General features: G+C 37.7%; 1 protein-coding gene across 6 annotated transcripts in view; it reads left to right on the top strand.

Moving 5' to 3' along the window:
- Window positions 1-15,590, top strand: part of VWC2 (von Willebrand factor C domain containing 2) — a 45,506-nt gene that overhangs the window by 14,405 nt on the left and 15,511 nt on the right. For all 6 annotated transcript variants that reach the window (XR_015797757.1, XR_015797756.1, XM_088150110.1 and 3 more), the window contains one exon: window positions 7,388-7,517. Coding sequence is in view for 4 of the 6 variants with exons in the window: in XM_088150110.1 (XP_088006236.1) it covers window positions 7,388-7,517 (130 nt within the window). In the remaining 2 variants the exon portion in view is untranslated. The remainder of the gene's footprint in view (window positions 1-7,387; window positions 7,518-15,590) is intronic.

Consider the following 15,590-nt stretch of genomic DNA (forward strand, 5'->3'; position numbering starts at 1 on the left):
CATCCAGATCCATGAGATTCTTGGGGTAGACCATTTTAACAGTCTTGTTCATACCAGAGTCACAGATGACAGTTAATCTCTTCGGGATCAGGAAGTGGTCTCACCAAAGGGCTAAGAGAAGTTCCCTTCAGATTATTACATAACCTCTCTGAGACAAACACATGGTCATTCACGTGGCTGCTTATAGGTGTTGAGCCAGAGATTATTTAGGACAAGCCCATAGTCATAATTAATACCATGAATTTCTGCACCCTTCAAAACCTCCAGGGCATGGACATTGGCACAACCTAGCATCAAAAGTGAGAGGACCCTTGACATTAGCCCAGATATGAGGTTGAGCAGGTATATAGGCAAGGATTCCACTGGGCAGCAGCAAAATTCCTAACTTGTCTCTGCTGCTTAATTTAACATATACATATTTAACATATATGTATCCATCCACTACAACCTCAGAAACAAAGATCCTGGTTAGAAGGAAGGTTTCCCTCAAGATCACTGCCACACACCCCTGGTCATGGTATTGAGAATGCTGAAGGACCTGAATCCAAGAAGAGCAAATCTCCAAGACAGCAATACTGCCCTCACCCAGCAAGATCTTGTTAATACACATCAGGTCTGAAGGTTCATCCACTGTCACGCTGTGAATTAACAAGGTCATATTTTACACAGACATAGTTTTATCAACACAGCTTGAAGCCAAGATCACCAGTGATCCAATCATGGGGACCCAGGTAACAAGCAACTGGATTGGAAGTGAAGATCAGTGCTAGATTGTCGATCTTACATATCCAATAATGGCAAACCTGACACCTCCCATGTCGTCTTCAACCTGGCACAACTGGGATATATCTGGCAACTTCTTTGCTCACATAATTCAACATTCAACATATCCATGGAGGCTAAGTCCTCCCACCTCAGACCAGTCATACTTGTGCCAACTATTTGGTGAACACTTTATGATGGTTCTGAACCCCTAATGCTATAACCTCCTCCTTCCATTTCCGTAACCATAACACAATAGGCAACCTCAGGGATAGGAGTGCTCTCGCACTTAGGCTAATACTGTGGGTTGCCCCCCACCTGTTTTTTTTACTGCTGATGATGCCAATCTCTAATCACCTTGTCTTATACCCAGAATTATCCCAGTCAAACACTGCAACTAACCCTATTAACTTATTTACTCCCTCAAAGCAACCATATAGTTCAGGCTTGCATAACTCATAGAGGGGAAAGGGCCAGACTGATATCTTAAAAATAATTATGGGCCACAAAGGAATAGCTGGTAGCGGTGATGGAGCTGGCAGTGTCTGTGAGTATCTTTCATGGCAGAGTTGGCTATGAAAACCTAGGCATTGTTAATGGATCCTTCCTGGTGGTGACGTTTGGCAGCAGTGGATTGGTTATTTTTCAAAAAATGCCAGCAGGCTACATGAGGCTGCTTGACAGGCTGCATTCGGCCCACAGGCCATAATGTTGTGCAGCTCTGATAGAGTTGTAAAACATATGAAGCCCTCCATGTCACCAAAGTCCACGGTGTAGCCTACTGCTCCTTCAGGCCTTCAATACCAAGTCTTCCAAGTTGCCACCAGCCCTTTCCTTGGACATTCCAGTGAGGCAAATTGGTCCTCCTCTCTATCCGCTTTGGCAAGAATCAACCAATGAGCATTCACAATCCTCCAGGGGTATTCAGATTAAGAAAATGTCGGTAGTTTCCATCCCCAATTTCCTCCTTTCTTTCCACCACAACTCAGAATAAGTACAACCAATAGTCCTAGATGTTGTCTTATCTCTATCCAAATAAACCTATAATCTAAAGTACAACAAGATCTGGTTCAGCTCTGAATATCATCCAGCACAAGGGGCATCAAGACTCCAAGGGAGTCCTTGTCCAAGGATCAAATCATCCAGAGGCCAACCAGGTAGCCACTCAGGTGATAATCACAGAAAACAACACATTACTACTGTACTGCAGAAGCAAGCTTGCATAGCTGAGAACTGGACTTCTCTAGGCTCTGATGAAACTTTGTCTTGGTAAGCCATGACTGGCCCAGTCTCACAAATACTTCTTCACTCTGTTTTCTCCAGTCTTCTACTTCCTGATCCACTTCCAGGCTCCAACTCTGCAATCCAGTCCCATCCCTCAGTTCGATTCATAGAGACCAGATCTGGGAACACAGGGAGACCACTGCATGCACATCCATCAGTTGGATTTTCACTCCAGCTACCCACATCAACATCCCCACTTCTGTAAAAACTCTCTTCAGAAGGTATTTGCTTCTAGAAATCTTTAAAAAAGAAAGAAAAACACCTTCACAGTGGTAAAAAGCAATTAAAAATGAGATTGCAGAATATACATAGCCTCTGAATCCTTTCTTACTGTTTTTTAAAATTTTTATTGAAGTTTACAAATACAAAGATAAAATCCTAATACAAACTAAGAAAAATATATAAAAAGAAAAAATATAAAGTGCAAAGAAAAAAAATAATAAAGAAAAAAGATATATAAAGTAATGACTTTCCCTTCTATCAAGACAAGTACAACTTATCAGTAACTTATCACTTTCTCTGATATTTCAACAAAATATCTCTTCTCCCCTTATCTCTTATCAGTAAACACATTATAAAGCCTTGTCATTCAGTCCTAATCAGCAAATGTCCATTAAGAGTTACCAGAAATAATAACATATATATTTAACCTTAAATAAATCAGTTTTATATTCCTTTGCTTTTAACAGAGTAACTTATCACTTTCTCTAAAAATACAGCAAAAAAATCTCTTCCCATTTCTTATCTATAAACAAATCCTAGTCAAAAAAAGTCCATTAAGAACTAACAGAAACAACAACATATATATTTTAACTTTGATCAAATAAACCCACTTTATATTCCTTCCCTTTATTTTTAAGAATCTTTAATCCCTTCAAATAGCGTCCCACAAGTTGATTTCTTAGTGCATTGTCTCCTCTCAGAAACTCCTTCATAAGTTTAACATGTCTCTTTTGTAAATCCAAGATAAGAAAGCTATCCAAGTCACTCTTCTGATTTGTTATTTGTATGTCCCCTTTAACTATTAAGAGATCAGTTGGTTTCATTTGTAGATCCAGTGTAACATCGTTTTCCATATCATTCTTGTAAATCAATTCTCAGATCCACATTCAAATCAGCCTCAGTCTCTATTCTATGCAGTAAAATATTGCTCCATTCTTTATTACTGGGTCTCTTCTTTAAATATAATCTTTCTAATCCTTAAATTATAATTATAATTTAATTATAATCTTTATAATCTAACCTAGTCAACCTTCAAAGTCCCCTCTTATCATGTTGTTGGGTTTTTTCCCCCAATCAACAACACTTTCCCATGGGAAGATTTCTTACAGTTACTGTAGTTTCAAAATCTTCATATATATTTTTTGTAAAATTTTAAACAACCCACAGGAAATATTCTTGTAATTAATTTCAAAAACTTATTTCAAGTCCATCTGGCCCCTTAATCTGTTTATAACTTTCCAAAATCAACATTCTACTCACCCTTTTGCTGCTTATTCAAAAAAATAATTTTTTTTTAAGTCCTTAAACTTGCATGAAACTTCTTTCATCCAGGATGGAAGGAAGTTCTCCCAGCATAATGAAACTTGCCCTTCTGCAGGTTCTGAATATCCAAACAACCATTAACAAGCAATTTCCAAAAGTGGTTAAGAAAGGAAGTATGCAAACCCAGTGTCCGTTTGAAGGCGCCGAACTGTGGCTTAGGTGAGATGACTTTCCCCCAGCTCCCAGAGCTCTAAAACCCACCAGAGACCCGGGCAGCCACTGTATGGAGCACTTCTAGGCAATCCTGGTCCTTTCCTTACTCTGGAGAGGAATTCTGAGCAGCCAATCCATTCACTGGCTCCTATTTCCATCATAGCCGTCAGCTCCACGTCTTCAGTCTGCCATTGCTTCCCTGGAAGGCTGTCCATTCTTACTTACTGTTCATGGTGTACCATTTCATAGCACTTTAGTTTGGCCAAGAGTTATCTGCTTTGGTTATCATGCAGATCCACCAGTCTACTCTCACCCTTCAGTCTGCATGCATTGATACCTTTGTATCTTTCTGGCAGTATACTATATGTCCTGTACACTGTAATCTGTGATAGACTGTGTGCATATTGCTTTAGAGTTTATGTATTAGCAAAATACCATATGGTGTAGGGACCATTACCATGTTAAAAGCAGATATTAGTTTGCTTCCTCAACTTTGGACAATCCACTGGTTTGTACATTTCAGATTGTGCCTTGGCTTGGTCAGAAAGAACATTGGAGCTTCTGAAAGAAATGTAGCTATCATTTTTGAAAATACGCCAAAGGAACTTTCTTGGGACAAAATATCTCAGTATTCATTTCAAAATCCATTGGGCACATGGAATATTCCATTCCCAAATGAAGAGTTAATCCACATGTAGTAGTATGCCATGTGTACATCTCTATACTTCTGGAGATGGTGTCACAAAGCTTATGGTACACATTTCTGTTTTACATGCCTTTCTGCATATCTGCAGCATGATTGGCATAAAGGATTGAAAATGTCTTGCCTCCAACCAAAATATTGACCAAAGATAAAGCTATAGCTTTGTAGAGGACATTCTCCTGGAAGTTAGGGTGGCCAGAGCTGTGCACAGAAGAAAAGAATAATGCCATTCTTTTCAATAAAATGATTAAATAGGACAACCAACAATAAAACCATCTGATGTAAAACAAGACAAGAAAAAGCAATAAATGTGCTATGTATAACTGTAGAACAGCTAAAGCAAAGTTTTAGCAAGATTAAAGCAAAGCCTTTGAAAGGCTTTCTAATCCAGTAATGTTACTTTGGAAATGCTCAGGGGAACAAATGTATGCAAGTTGTCATAAAACGAGATATTATGGAGCCTATTGTACTTCACCCAAGAGAGAATCCCATAACGAGGTTGCCATTAATTAGAAGAAAGTATTTGTTGGAAAAATACTGTGGGAAATTTCCAGTTTAGTTTGCACCCAGCAAACTATATCCAGATTTGAGCAAGCACACACAACACTCAGTTCAGCTAGCAAAAAATATACCTTGATATTTATTTATTAAACATCAGCAATTATCAAGAATAATTAACTGGCAGAACAGGACAAAAAAGGTAGTATCAGGAAAAGAGAAGAACATCAACTATAGGTAAGAATTTAAATTATACATTAAAAAGAACAGAACTTTTCATAACCATTGGAAACAAATGTGTGGGTAATTAGCACTGACAAGGCTAAAGAGAGTGGCTTTTGATTATTCCAACCAAAGGAGGACACAATGAAGGAAGCACTCTAATGGATGGGGCTCATGTAACCAACAGTATTCCTTCTGAGAACCAAATCCATGGAGGATGAGGAACAAGGCTTCTCCAGCTGATCGTACCACACAGATAAGGTTCATATTATAAGTTCATAATTTTTTTAAATATGTGGATCCTAACTTAAGTAAGACTTTATAAGATGAAAGGCATTATTTTGATAGTCTTGATAGCTCATAAACTGCCTATACAATGCTTTAAGTTTCAGTGTTATATAGTCCCTTTAAATAATTAGGCACTCAACTTAATTACTAAGTATCTGTGTCCAGCTTCAGATCCTGGATCATCTTCAAATATAGTTCCAAATAATTTCAGTTATTCAGTTATGTCATTAACTGAATGGATGAGTGCTGGGTGGATATCAGCATGGATAATTAAAACTAGGCTGTCCTGTATTAACCAAAATGGGCATAGGCCCTCCTATGGCTCTCATGACAACCTGGAATCCAGGACAGCCCCCAAATCACATATCTCTTCTTTTAGAGAGAATTCATCGTCATCGGGACTGGGTCACTTCCTAATTCCCAGGCATGGGCTGATTTCTCCTCAACCAGCCTATCGTAACCCACAGGCAACTGCCAGCTACTTCAAAGTCTTTTAATTCAGACAGACAGAGAGAGAAAGGTCATCTGCTTATTGATGACACAGTCCACATTTCCAGAAAATTGCAACATACTATATTGCAGATAATATGTAAATATGAAAATGGAAGAAAAAAAGGGGCCCTAGGGCTGACCAAATCCTACCATGACCATGCTGTGATGGTACTCCTATGCATAGGGATGGGACTGTTGTAATACAGTGTCTTGTAATTACTAAACTAATTACCAGTCAATCTAACCCCACCTTTTTGGAGGTATAAAGATAAGTATACTTCCCTTTCCCCTTCAGCCCAAATTTCAGTTGTACAGTAATTCAGGCATCACTCTGTTACAAGTGGAAATAAAAGTATTACTGGGTGTGGTTTTCCGATTCTGACTTGTTAATCACATTGTAGCGGAGCAATTACTCTTAAATAGTGTGTCAGAATATTATTAACAAGTTAGAATAAGAAAAGAGAGTTTTTTTCTCCAATAGTTTCTAAACAAATGAATCCATTTGAGATTGTTTTCTGCCCTCCATAATACTTTTCTTCAGAACACTGGTGATATTTGAATACATTTGCTTATGTTTATTTTCCACCTGGGATTGATGCTAAAAAGCCAGAAAGCCTTGCCTCAGAGTTTCTGATTCCCAATTACTGAACAACAATAACAAAAATCTTCCCTTCTCTCCAACAAAGCAGGCTTTTGGAAACTCTCATAAGTACAGGTAGGAGTCCTTACTTAATGATGGTAATTGGGACCAGAATTTCCCTTGCTAAATGACATGGTCATAAAGCGCAATGTCACGTGACCATGCCATTTAGCAACAGAAATTCCAACACTTCTGATTGTTGTCATTAAGTGAAACCTGCAATGGTCATTAAGTGCGTTGTCAACATGGTTGCCATTTGCAACCTCCTGCCAGCTTCCCGATTGACTTTGCTTCTAGGAAGCCAGTGAAGGTCACAAATGGCAATCACATGACTGCGGGATGCTGCAGCATCATAACTGTGAGCCAGGTGCTGGGCACCAGGATCATGATCACATGACTGCTAGGATGCTGCAATCATCATAAGTATGAGGACTGGTTGTAAGTACCACTCATTCAGCACCATCATAAGTTCGAACAGTCGCTGAACAAGTGGTTGTTAAGCAAGGACCACCTGCAGTTACATAGACACTGTTTTCCTTCTCCTTTTATCTTTCTTACTTGGCACGTTTATAATTCTCTCCAGAATATAAGTCAAAATATGGCATACTTACAGTACATAGCTTAAATGTAATATATAATTTTGCTCTATCCTTTGAGTCACCGTTCTGCAGCACACACCTAAGACTGTATTCAATATCTGCTCAGTTTGGTGGACCTCAAAGATCTAGCAAAAAGCAAGGTCAAGAGTTAAATCAGGAATTTCCAGCACCTTAACCTTAATGTGCTTGGATTTATTGTAGGTTTCACCTTGTGAGAAGTGTCGCTGCGAAGCCAATGGTGAAGTAGTGTGCACTGTGTCTGCTTGTCCTCAGACTGATTGTGTGGACCCTGTATATGAACCAGATCAGTGCTGCCCCATCTGCAAAAATGGTAGGTAACATGCAAATTTTTGTGGTAAAGCACTTGACTCCCCATTTGTTTCATGCTGTAATTGACTGAGTTATAACATTCCCAAAACATTTTTGCCTGCACATAATCCAGAAATATAAAGATGAGGAAATCTGGCATAATTGAAGTTACACCAGTATCCTTAGGGTAAAATCTCTAAAGAAGGAATTGCTTTAGAATAGCCTAGGGAAACTAAGAATGGGAAAACTAAATGGAAAAAGAAAAAAGAAATGGAAGAGAACATGTCTGTCTAGAACAAAGAACATACATTTTGTTGCAGGTCTCACTTGATGATTTTTAATTCATGCATCATCTCTAGATGAAGTAACTAATATTAGATTATTGATTTAATAAACATTGTTTTAAATATATATTGCATATCTTTCTGGTTTAGGTGTTCAATTGGGTTGAATATTAGTACAAAACCTGGATATTCTATCTGTGCAGGTTTGTACAGCTCATTTGATTTTCCCTGCAAACATCATGTTTTATCATCTTCCAACATTTTCAATCTTCTTTTATTCTATTTTATTTTTTGTACAGTTAACCTGTATCTCAGAACAACCAAGGTTTTGGATTATCATCTTTTTTCTATCGACTTTGCTTTTGGTTCTGGTTCAGCTCTTATATATAAGCAAGCCCTAGCCCAGTGAACACTGCAACTTAACTATTCTAAGGAAGGAATACAGTTAACCTCATAAGCAAACAGAGTCTTAATCTTTGTAGTCAGTTCCTAAATCTCTGTTTAAAAAAAGAAGAGAAACTTGGGTAGCTTGATTTTCCTTGCTTGCACTGTTTCCCAGCCTCTGGGTTCAAGTGAGTCATTATTCTCACCTGTACATGCGCTATTTAGAAGTTTAGTACTGCACCTTTCAACTATGATTAGAAATATTGTAAAAAGTACTTCTCTGCAAAATGGTGCTTTCCTATCCGTCCAACCTCACAGCTGGAATGCTGAGAAGAAATTATGTAAAGGGACTAGATACTCTGTCTACCACCAGTATAACTCTTAGAAAACTGAAAAGAATAGGACCAAATTTGATGTGGAGAACCTGGCAAATGAAAGATTGAGTTAAAAAATGGGCTAGATCATGCAAGGGGCTATGGAGAAAGATATTCCAGAAAAAAATCCCCCCGTATATCATGTGAAAGAGAAAGTTGAGCAGCATCTTGGAATGTTGGTAACTGGTCCATTCTAAGCTATCCTCTCATCAAGTCATGTGATGCAGATCAAATACAGCCTGTCCTGTATTTCTCAGTGTACACATACATACTTTGTGGACACAGAATGCAAACGAAACACAAATACAACATGAGAGGAGAGCAGAAACACACACAACACAGACAAAAACCATTGCTTTGTTACCCAGAAGGAAATAAGATGCTTCATTTGGACACCACTGGTAAAGAATTCCAGAAAACATGCTCTACGTGTTTTCCTTCCTTGTTTAATTCTTCTGATCATCAGCTGGAGAGAGCACTGATTGGCTCTTGGTGTCCCCGGCCATTCTCACCATTTTGAGGCCAATAGAAGTGATTGAATTGATGCTGCTTTATGGGAGATTAGGAGATAAAAATGGAGTGAAAACTATGGTGTTTGGAAGTACCCTTTTCTGAGAAAAAGACTTACCAAATCTAGATTTAATGCATACATATGTGCATATATACCACAATGCATTGGTTTCAGAGAGCTTAAAAACTGAATGCAATCCTCAGCATAAAAATCTTTAGTTTTCTATATTCAGTTAAATAAATATGTTATCTCCAGCTAGGCCATTTAATTAATGGAACTTGTCCATGTTGCTTTGTAGTTGGACTGATAGAAATCCAATTTGCCTTGGTAAAACAAAAAAGAATGGTTCACAGCCTTTCTGTTCATGAATTTCAGACTACTTGACATAAAGTTCAGCATTACAGCTTTCTTGTTTGCAGCTATTTTCCAGTAAAGTAAAATAATGTTGTATTAGTAAGGGCAGTCCAAATTCCACATTTAACCATAATAAATCTGACAACACATCAAATCTTCAAGAAAAAACAAAGCTTCCTGTTGACCTGGCAAATTATTTTTAAAGTAAAATAGGTGTGAAGACGGAGATAATCTTGACAGATATTTTTTCAGTTAGTCTGAGAAAAAATGTAAAGAAATCTTTAAAACCAGTGTTTGCCATTGAAAGAATACAGAGTATAATTCTCTAACAGGCCTGGAGATAGGGTATGGATTTATATGGATTTGAACTAACAAAATATACTTTCATTTAAAATAATAGTTAATATTATATCTAGGAGTAATATTTGTAGAGTGACAGTTCAGGTGGGAATGGAAAAAAGTATCAGTGAATATTGAAATTTTCAGTTTAGATCAGGATTGTCAGAAAAGCCATTAGCCAAAAATAACTCTTCTTTTCTTATTCATTTTTAAGTCTCTTAGATTTAGAAATTATATTCTATATTTTTCATATCTGATGTTAGGATGGCAGCCCTAATTTTAAATTGAAGTGCCTTACTTTTAGGTTGACTTCCCTACCTCTGGAGTCAAAATGTTAAGAAATGGTTTTCAAAAAAACCTGACAGGTACTGAAAATAATGTAATCTTGAGACAATCAATGTTATGTGAATATATCTCTATTTAATACATAGAACAGTTGAAGAAACAAGGTAACTTTTAGATTTATTTGTACTTATCTAGAGTGTCCAGTACCACTGAAAACAGTTTGTAACAAGAGAACCTAAAAGAAATGGATCGCATTCATGAAAGAGTAAGAACCAATTCTTATGTAATGATAATTCTAGAAAAAAAATAAATTGGATACATTAAAATAAATAATCATAATTAGAACCTGATTTCTGCAATGGTGATGGAGGGAGTTTTTTAAAATAAAGTTTATAATTTTCTTTCCCTTTTTGCTTTATTAAGCAAACAGATAATATAATGGTATGAAAATAAAAACAATTTTCAAATTAATTTGGATACTATATATAATAAGGTACAATATATTAATACAAATTAATGGTATAAAAACTATTTATGATATAAATTGTAACCAGACAAGATATAAAACACATGCAAGAAATAAGATTACAGATATTATTTTATTAATTTCTGATAGCAGAAGCAAGAGGCTCTAAGGTCAAATTAAAAAGAAAACATATCCTTTGCATATATCTCATCGTGAATTAAAAAAAAGGGGGAAAACACAGTATTAATAGTCATCTGTATTCTAGGGGCTCAGTATACATGTTAAGCTAGGCAAAAAAACTGGGGAATTCCAAAATAAATCAAAAGCCTCTTTAGAAGGTTCCAAGAAACCATATCAAAAATTTCCTGAGTGTTCAGAAAAATAATAGCTGCTATAGTATATATTTTAAGTTTAAAAGCCATTACTGGATTTTTCATCCCTTTCCCAGAATCACTTAATTTTTTTTTTTTTTTTTAAATCAAGACATGGAAATAGATGTGATAAAAAAAATAGGAAGGTTCCTTGATGTTTTTCAGTAGTCATGATAATTGTGGAGAAAAGGGCCTAGAAAATTATGTTACAGTGTAAACAAAATAATTTCAAAAATACTGACCATATTGCTCAAAATCCTCTTCCTTCTTCATCTTTCAGAAAAGAACTAATTCTAATGCTGACAAGAATGAGAACCCAACAATCCATTGTTATAAGTCAGCTATAGACTTCTAATTCTAGCATTGTATGATCACTTTTAAGCTAGTCCCAGTGCAATTCCCCCAATAATTCTTACTTCTTAACATTTTGTTAGATTACAAATAATGGTAGCCAATATGCATCTTCAGCACAAAGTGATAGGTCCCAATTATTTTAATTATCTTGCTGATGTCAGCCCAAGATATGACAACAATAAGACAAACCCAAATAACATACATTATATTTTAACTTTTGAGTTTTATCTCTAACATCAAAGCAATTGTAATCAATTCTTATCAGGCATTTTCTGAGGTTTCTAAAATATACAGAGCAAAATTGTCATACTAATCTAATTTTAAGATCATAGGAAAGTAATTTCATGTTGTTTAAAGCAATTCTTCCTTGATTTACCAGTTTTCTGGCTGCCCTGCAACCTGTCCATTAAGGCTAATTACACAGCTGTAAATTCCTTAGCTGAGATAGGCTATAAAACTCTTCAGTAGCATGTAAAAAGCAGACAAGTAGTAAATTGGGGGGTGGGGGGGTAAGTAAGACATGGAAAACCATATGCTGCAGCAAAGTCACAATAAGCTGAATCAAAATACCAAACAAGAAAGGAAGTCCAGTAAGTAAGTAAGGGGTGGGGGCAGTAAGACATGGAAAACCATATGCTTGCCTGCCTTTAGGCAATCTTTGAAAACTTGTCTAGGCCCTCAGGTCTGGGGCTAGAAGGGTTGGGTGGAGCCCCTTTTAGTGGGTGCAGTTTGAGTTATGCTGTGTCTTTTAGTGGTTCCCCTCCATACATCATTTAGGTTTTCCGCTCTATTTGTTTTATAATTGCTTTATTATTTACTGTATTTTTAGTTAGTGAAGCAGCCCAGAGTTCTCTGGGAATTTGGTGGCCTAGAAATGTGATAAATGAATAAATAAAAAATAACCTGCCACATGTAAGGAAAGGTTTAAATGGCTGAGTCTATTCCTAGCACACAGCTGAGTCATCAGTCCTCCTGCAGCACTTCTGCCAGAAGTTACAGCCTTTGAGCAAGACTGGCACTTCAGCAGTGTGCAGTCTTGTGACCCTGTGCCCTGAGTCTGTATCTTTTCTAAGGTTTGGGTGGTCTAACCTCCAAATCAGGGTCTGGATGACTTAGCCCAAGCTGAGGAATCCTTGGGATAGAAAGTTCTGGCAAGGCAGGGCTTTGTTCCATGTCAGAGCTGCTGTAAGTTGGAATATTTGGGGAGTCTGTCTGCTGCTCATCTCCAGGCAGGTCTGACAATGTGTTTTCAGCCAGGGGCATGAAAAGTAGGGCAGGACGTTTAAATTTGTTATTTCAGATATTGCATAAATAACTGTCATCAACTTCCTTCAGCTTCCTATAAAAAGGAGTTTCTGTCATCAGGCCACAGTAATTTCTCAAAGAAACGAACTGCTGTGGAACTTCAGAAGCAGCGATAGCATTAAATAAACAGATGATCATGTGTATTAACTTGAATAGCTGCCAAGCAGCCCTCTGAAGTAGGCCAAACCTTTTTTTCCTGCAAAACTTTTTTTTCAATTCTGTAACGTTATGAGAAACCCAATTTGTTCTTCAACAATAATTTAGATGCTATCTTGAAATGACAATTATCACATAATACCAGCTTTTCAAGAGTAGACAATTCAAAATTATATCTGTAACCCAAAATTTTCCATGTATATTTTATAGAATTAAGTGCAATATTGAAACAACTCCTTGAACAAAACATGGATCCCAATAACTGCCAGGATTTCAGTGGAATCAGATATGACTCTTGAGTTGAGCCAAAAGAACCAAATTCTGAAGTTCATTATTCCAGCCAAAAACTGAGCTAGGATAAATCTGCCCAGTGAGAAATATGAAAGTATACAAAGTTAAATATACTTTCTCAACAAGTAATTTTAATTTGTGCAATGAAAAAAACTCACAGGTTATCTTTATCAAAGAAATTTCTTCAGTGTCCTGTAAATTTGTTGAAAATAACCTGATGGAATAAACAAACTTCTAAAATGCAAGGGGATGTTGAAATTAAATTAATCTTAATCACATTTTATTTTCACTCATGAAAGGTGAAGGGACTGTTCAAAAGGGTAAATGAATATCCCCTTATTTAGAATCCTAAAAAACAAGAATGAATATAAAAATATTCCTTATGGAATATTATCATTATACCATAGCAACATTAAACAAAATTCATGTAAAATGTAAAATCTTACATGTTTTCCGGTAAATTTGTGGACTGAGCAAAATATACAAATATGTCATTTTGAAAAATTATTTATGTATCTGTGTGTGTGTGTTTGTGTGTGTATCAAATATAGACAAAAGTATACAGATGTGATAGGTTTTATTAAAAAAGATGCAACTGCATCTCTGTTCATAACTATGAACATATATTATAAAAAGCAATCATACAGGAGATTTCTGAATCATGGCTTCATAAAGCTCACAATATTCCCTAGGATCCAGAGGAAGCTGAAAAAGAAAATTGTGTTTATTATTACTCTTTTATTACTTCAGGACTTTAAAACATTACAAGCTACTTCTAATAAAAGTTATGTTCACAACAATAGTATACTAGATATCCATTCATATTATGAATTCATTAGAACTAATCTTTAGTAAGATTAGGATTTGGGGGATATTTCTGAAATAAATTAAACATCACAAAGAAACAGCCATACTGGTAGTCCTTGCTTAACAACCATAATTGGGACCGGAATTTCCATTGCTAAATGATCCGGTCATAAAGCAAGATGTCACGTGAACGCATCACTTAGCAACCGCAATCCCACCACTCCCAGTTGCCATCATTAACCAAGAATCGCAGGTTGTTAAGCGAGTACCCACCCCAATCCAAGTCATTCCGGACTTGGTCCCTCCCAGCCCCGAGCCTCAGTAAGGTAAGGGACTGCTCCAACTCCATCCACCTACCTATTTGCCCCCATTTCTGCCCTTTTGGCTACCCTGCACCCTGCCTTGCTGGGGTGGCAAACAGCCCCAGAACCACACAGCTCTGGGGCTGCTTGCTACACCCTGAAAAGCTGCAACTGCCCCAGCTGAATCCCAGCCGCAGTCGCCCTCGCCACCCTGCACTCAGAGATCCCTAACACTTCAACACCCTAGCTGACCTTCGCCATCTTCTTGCTCCAAAAAGCCCCTTTGCAAAAGGCTCCTAGAGACCGTCATGCCAAAACGCCCCTTTGCAAAAAGCTCCTGGGTGGGGCTGAATTTTGTGTCATACTGCAAAAAAAAAAAAAAAGCCAAAAGCCCAGTCCAGCCCCACCGCAGGGCTAATGCTGGCCAGGTAGCCCTGGCGGCCAAAAGTAGAACCAGTCTACCTGCCTTCCTGAGAAGGAGGACCAGTCTATCTGTGGAAAACGGAAGGGAGAGGGTCAAAGGGGGCCCAGTCTGCCCACCTATCACAGCTGGAGGACCAGTTCCCGGGAGTGGGCCAGTCTACCCGCAGGGGAAGAAAAAAAAAAGGGAGGGAAGAAGGGTTTTTTTTTTTTTTTTTACAGTGCGAAGTAAAAGCCCAGCCCCGCCCCGCCCTACAAAGGGGCATTTTGGCATGCTACTGCTTAGGCACTGCTTTATTTATTTTTTTTCTGCAGTGTGACGCAAAAGCCCAGCCCCACCCAGGATCTTTTTGCAAAGGGGCTTTTTGGAGCAAGAAGACGGTGAAGGTCAGCTGGGGCAGCAGAGCGCATGGTGGCAGGGGGCAAGAGGGCATAGAAATGGGTATATAGGCAGGTGGGGGGAGTTGAAATGCCCCTGCAGTCATAAGTGTGGGCGGGCAGCCAAGCGCCCAAATTTTGATCACGTGTCCATGGGTGGCTGCAATGGCCGTAAGTTCGGGTACCAGTCATAAGTCACTTTTTTCAGCGCGTTTGTAACTTTGAAAGGTCACTGAATGAGTGGTCATTAAGCAAGGACTTACCTGTAGTCACTGTAGAACTGACTTTTGGTAATGAAGAAATTATACTTATTTCATGTACACTGGGCAAAGCTGACTGGGGAAACAAGATTAAATAGCTATCCACTGTTCTTCATACTCTCTTCTTCTCTGATGCTTTATGATTTCTTGATGGATCTACCAGTTGCATTGCTTCTTAAGTGTAATTGTGCTTAAGTTATTGCTGTTTGTTCTCTGTCATGGGCATCGAATATACCAGGAGTAATCATCACTGGGCTTTTATGAGCTGAGAGTTAAAAAGATAAGCAATCAATTTTCTGAAAACTCCATTAGCTGGCAGTATGGTGGAAGAATGGGAAAGAAGTTTTTTTTACAGAGAAAATGAAATTACACGTTCCATATAATTTGCTATTCAGTTTCACTCAGACCTTCCGTACTCTGAAAATATCCTGTTTTATGTGGTCATTTTTGCTAT

The sequence above is a fragment of the Python bivittatus genome, unplaced genomic scaffold, assembly GCF_059951505.1.
Source record: "Python bivittatus isolate LINGU-HERP-01145 unplaced genomic scaffold, Pbiv_v1 ctg000610_np1212, whole genome shotgun sequence".
Taxonomy (NCBI): domain Eukaryota; kingdom Metazoa; phylum Chordata; class Lepidosauria; order Squamata; family Pythonidae; genus Python; species Python bivittatus.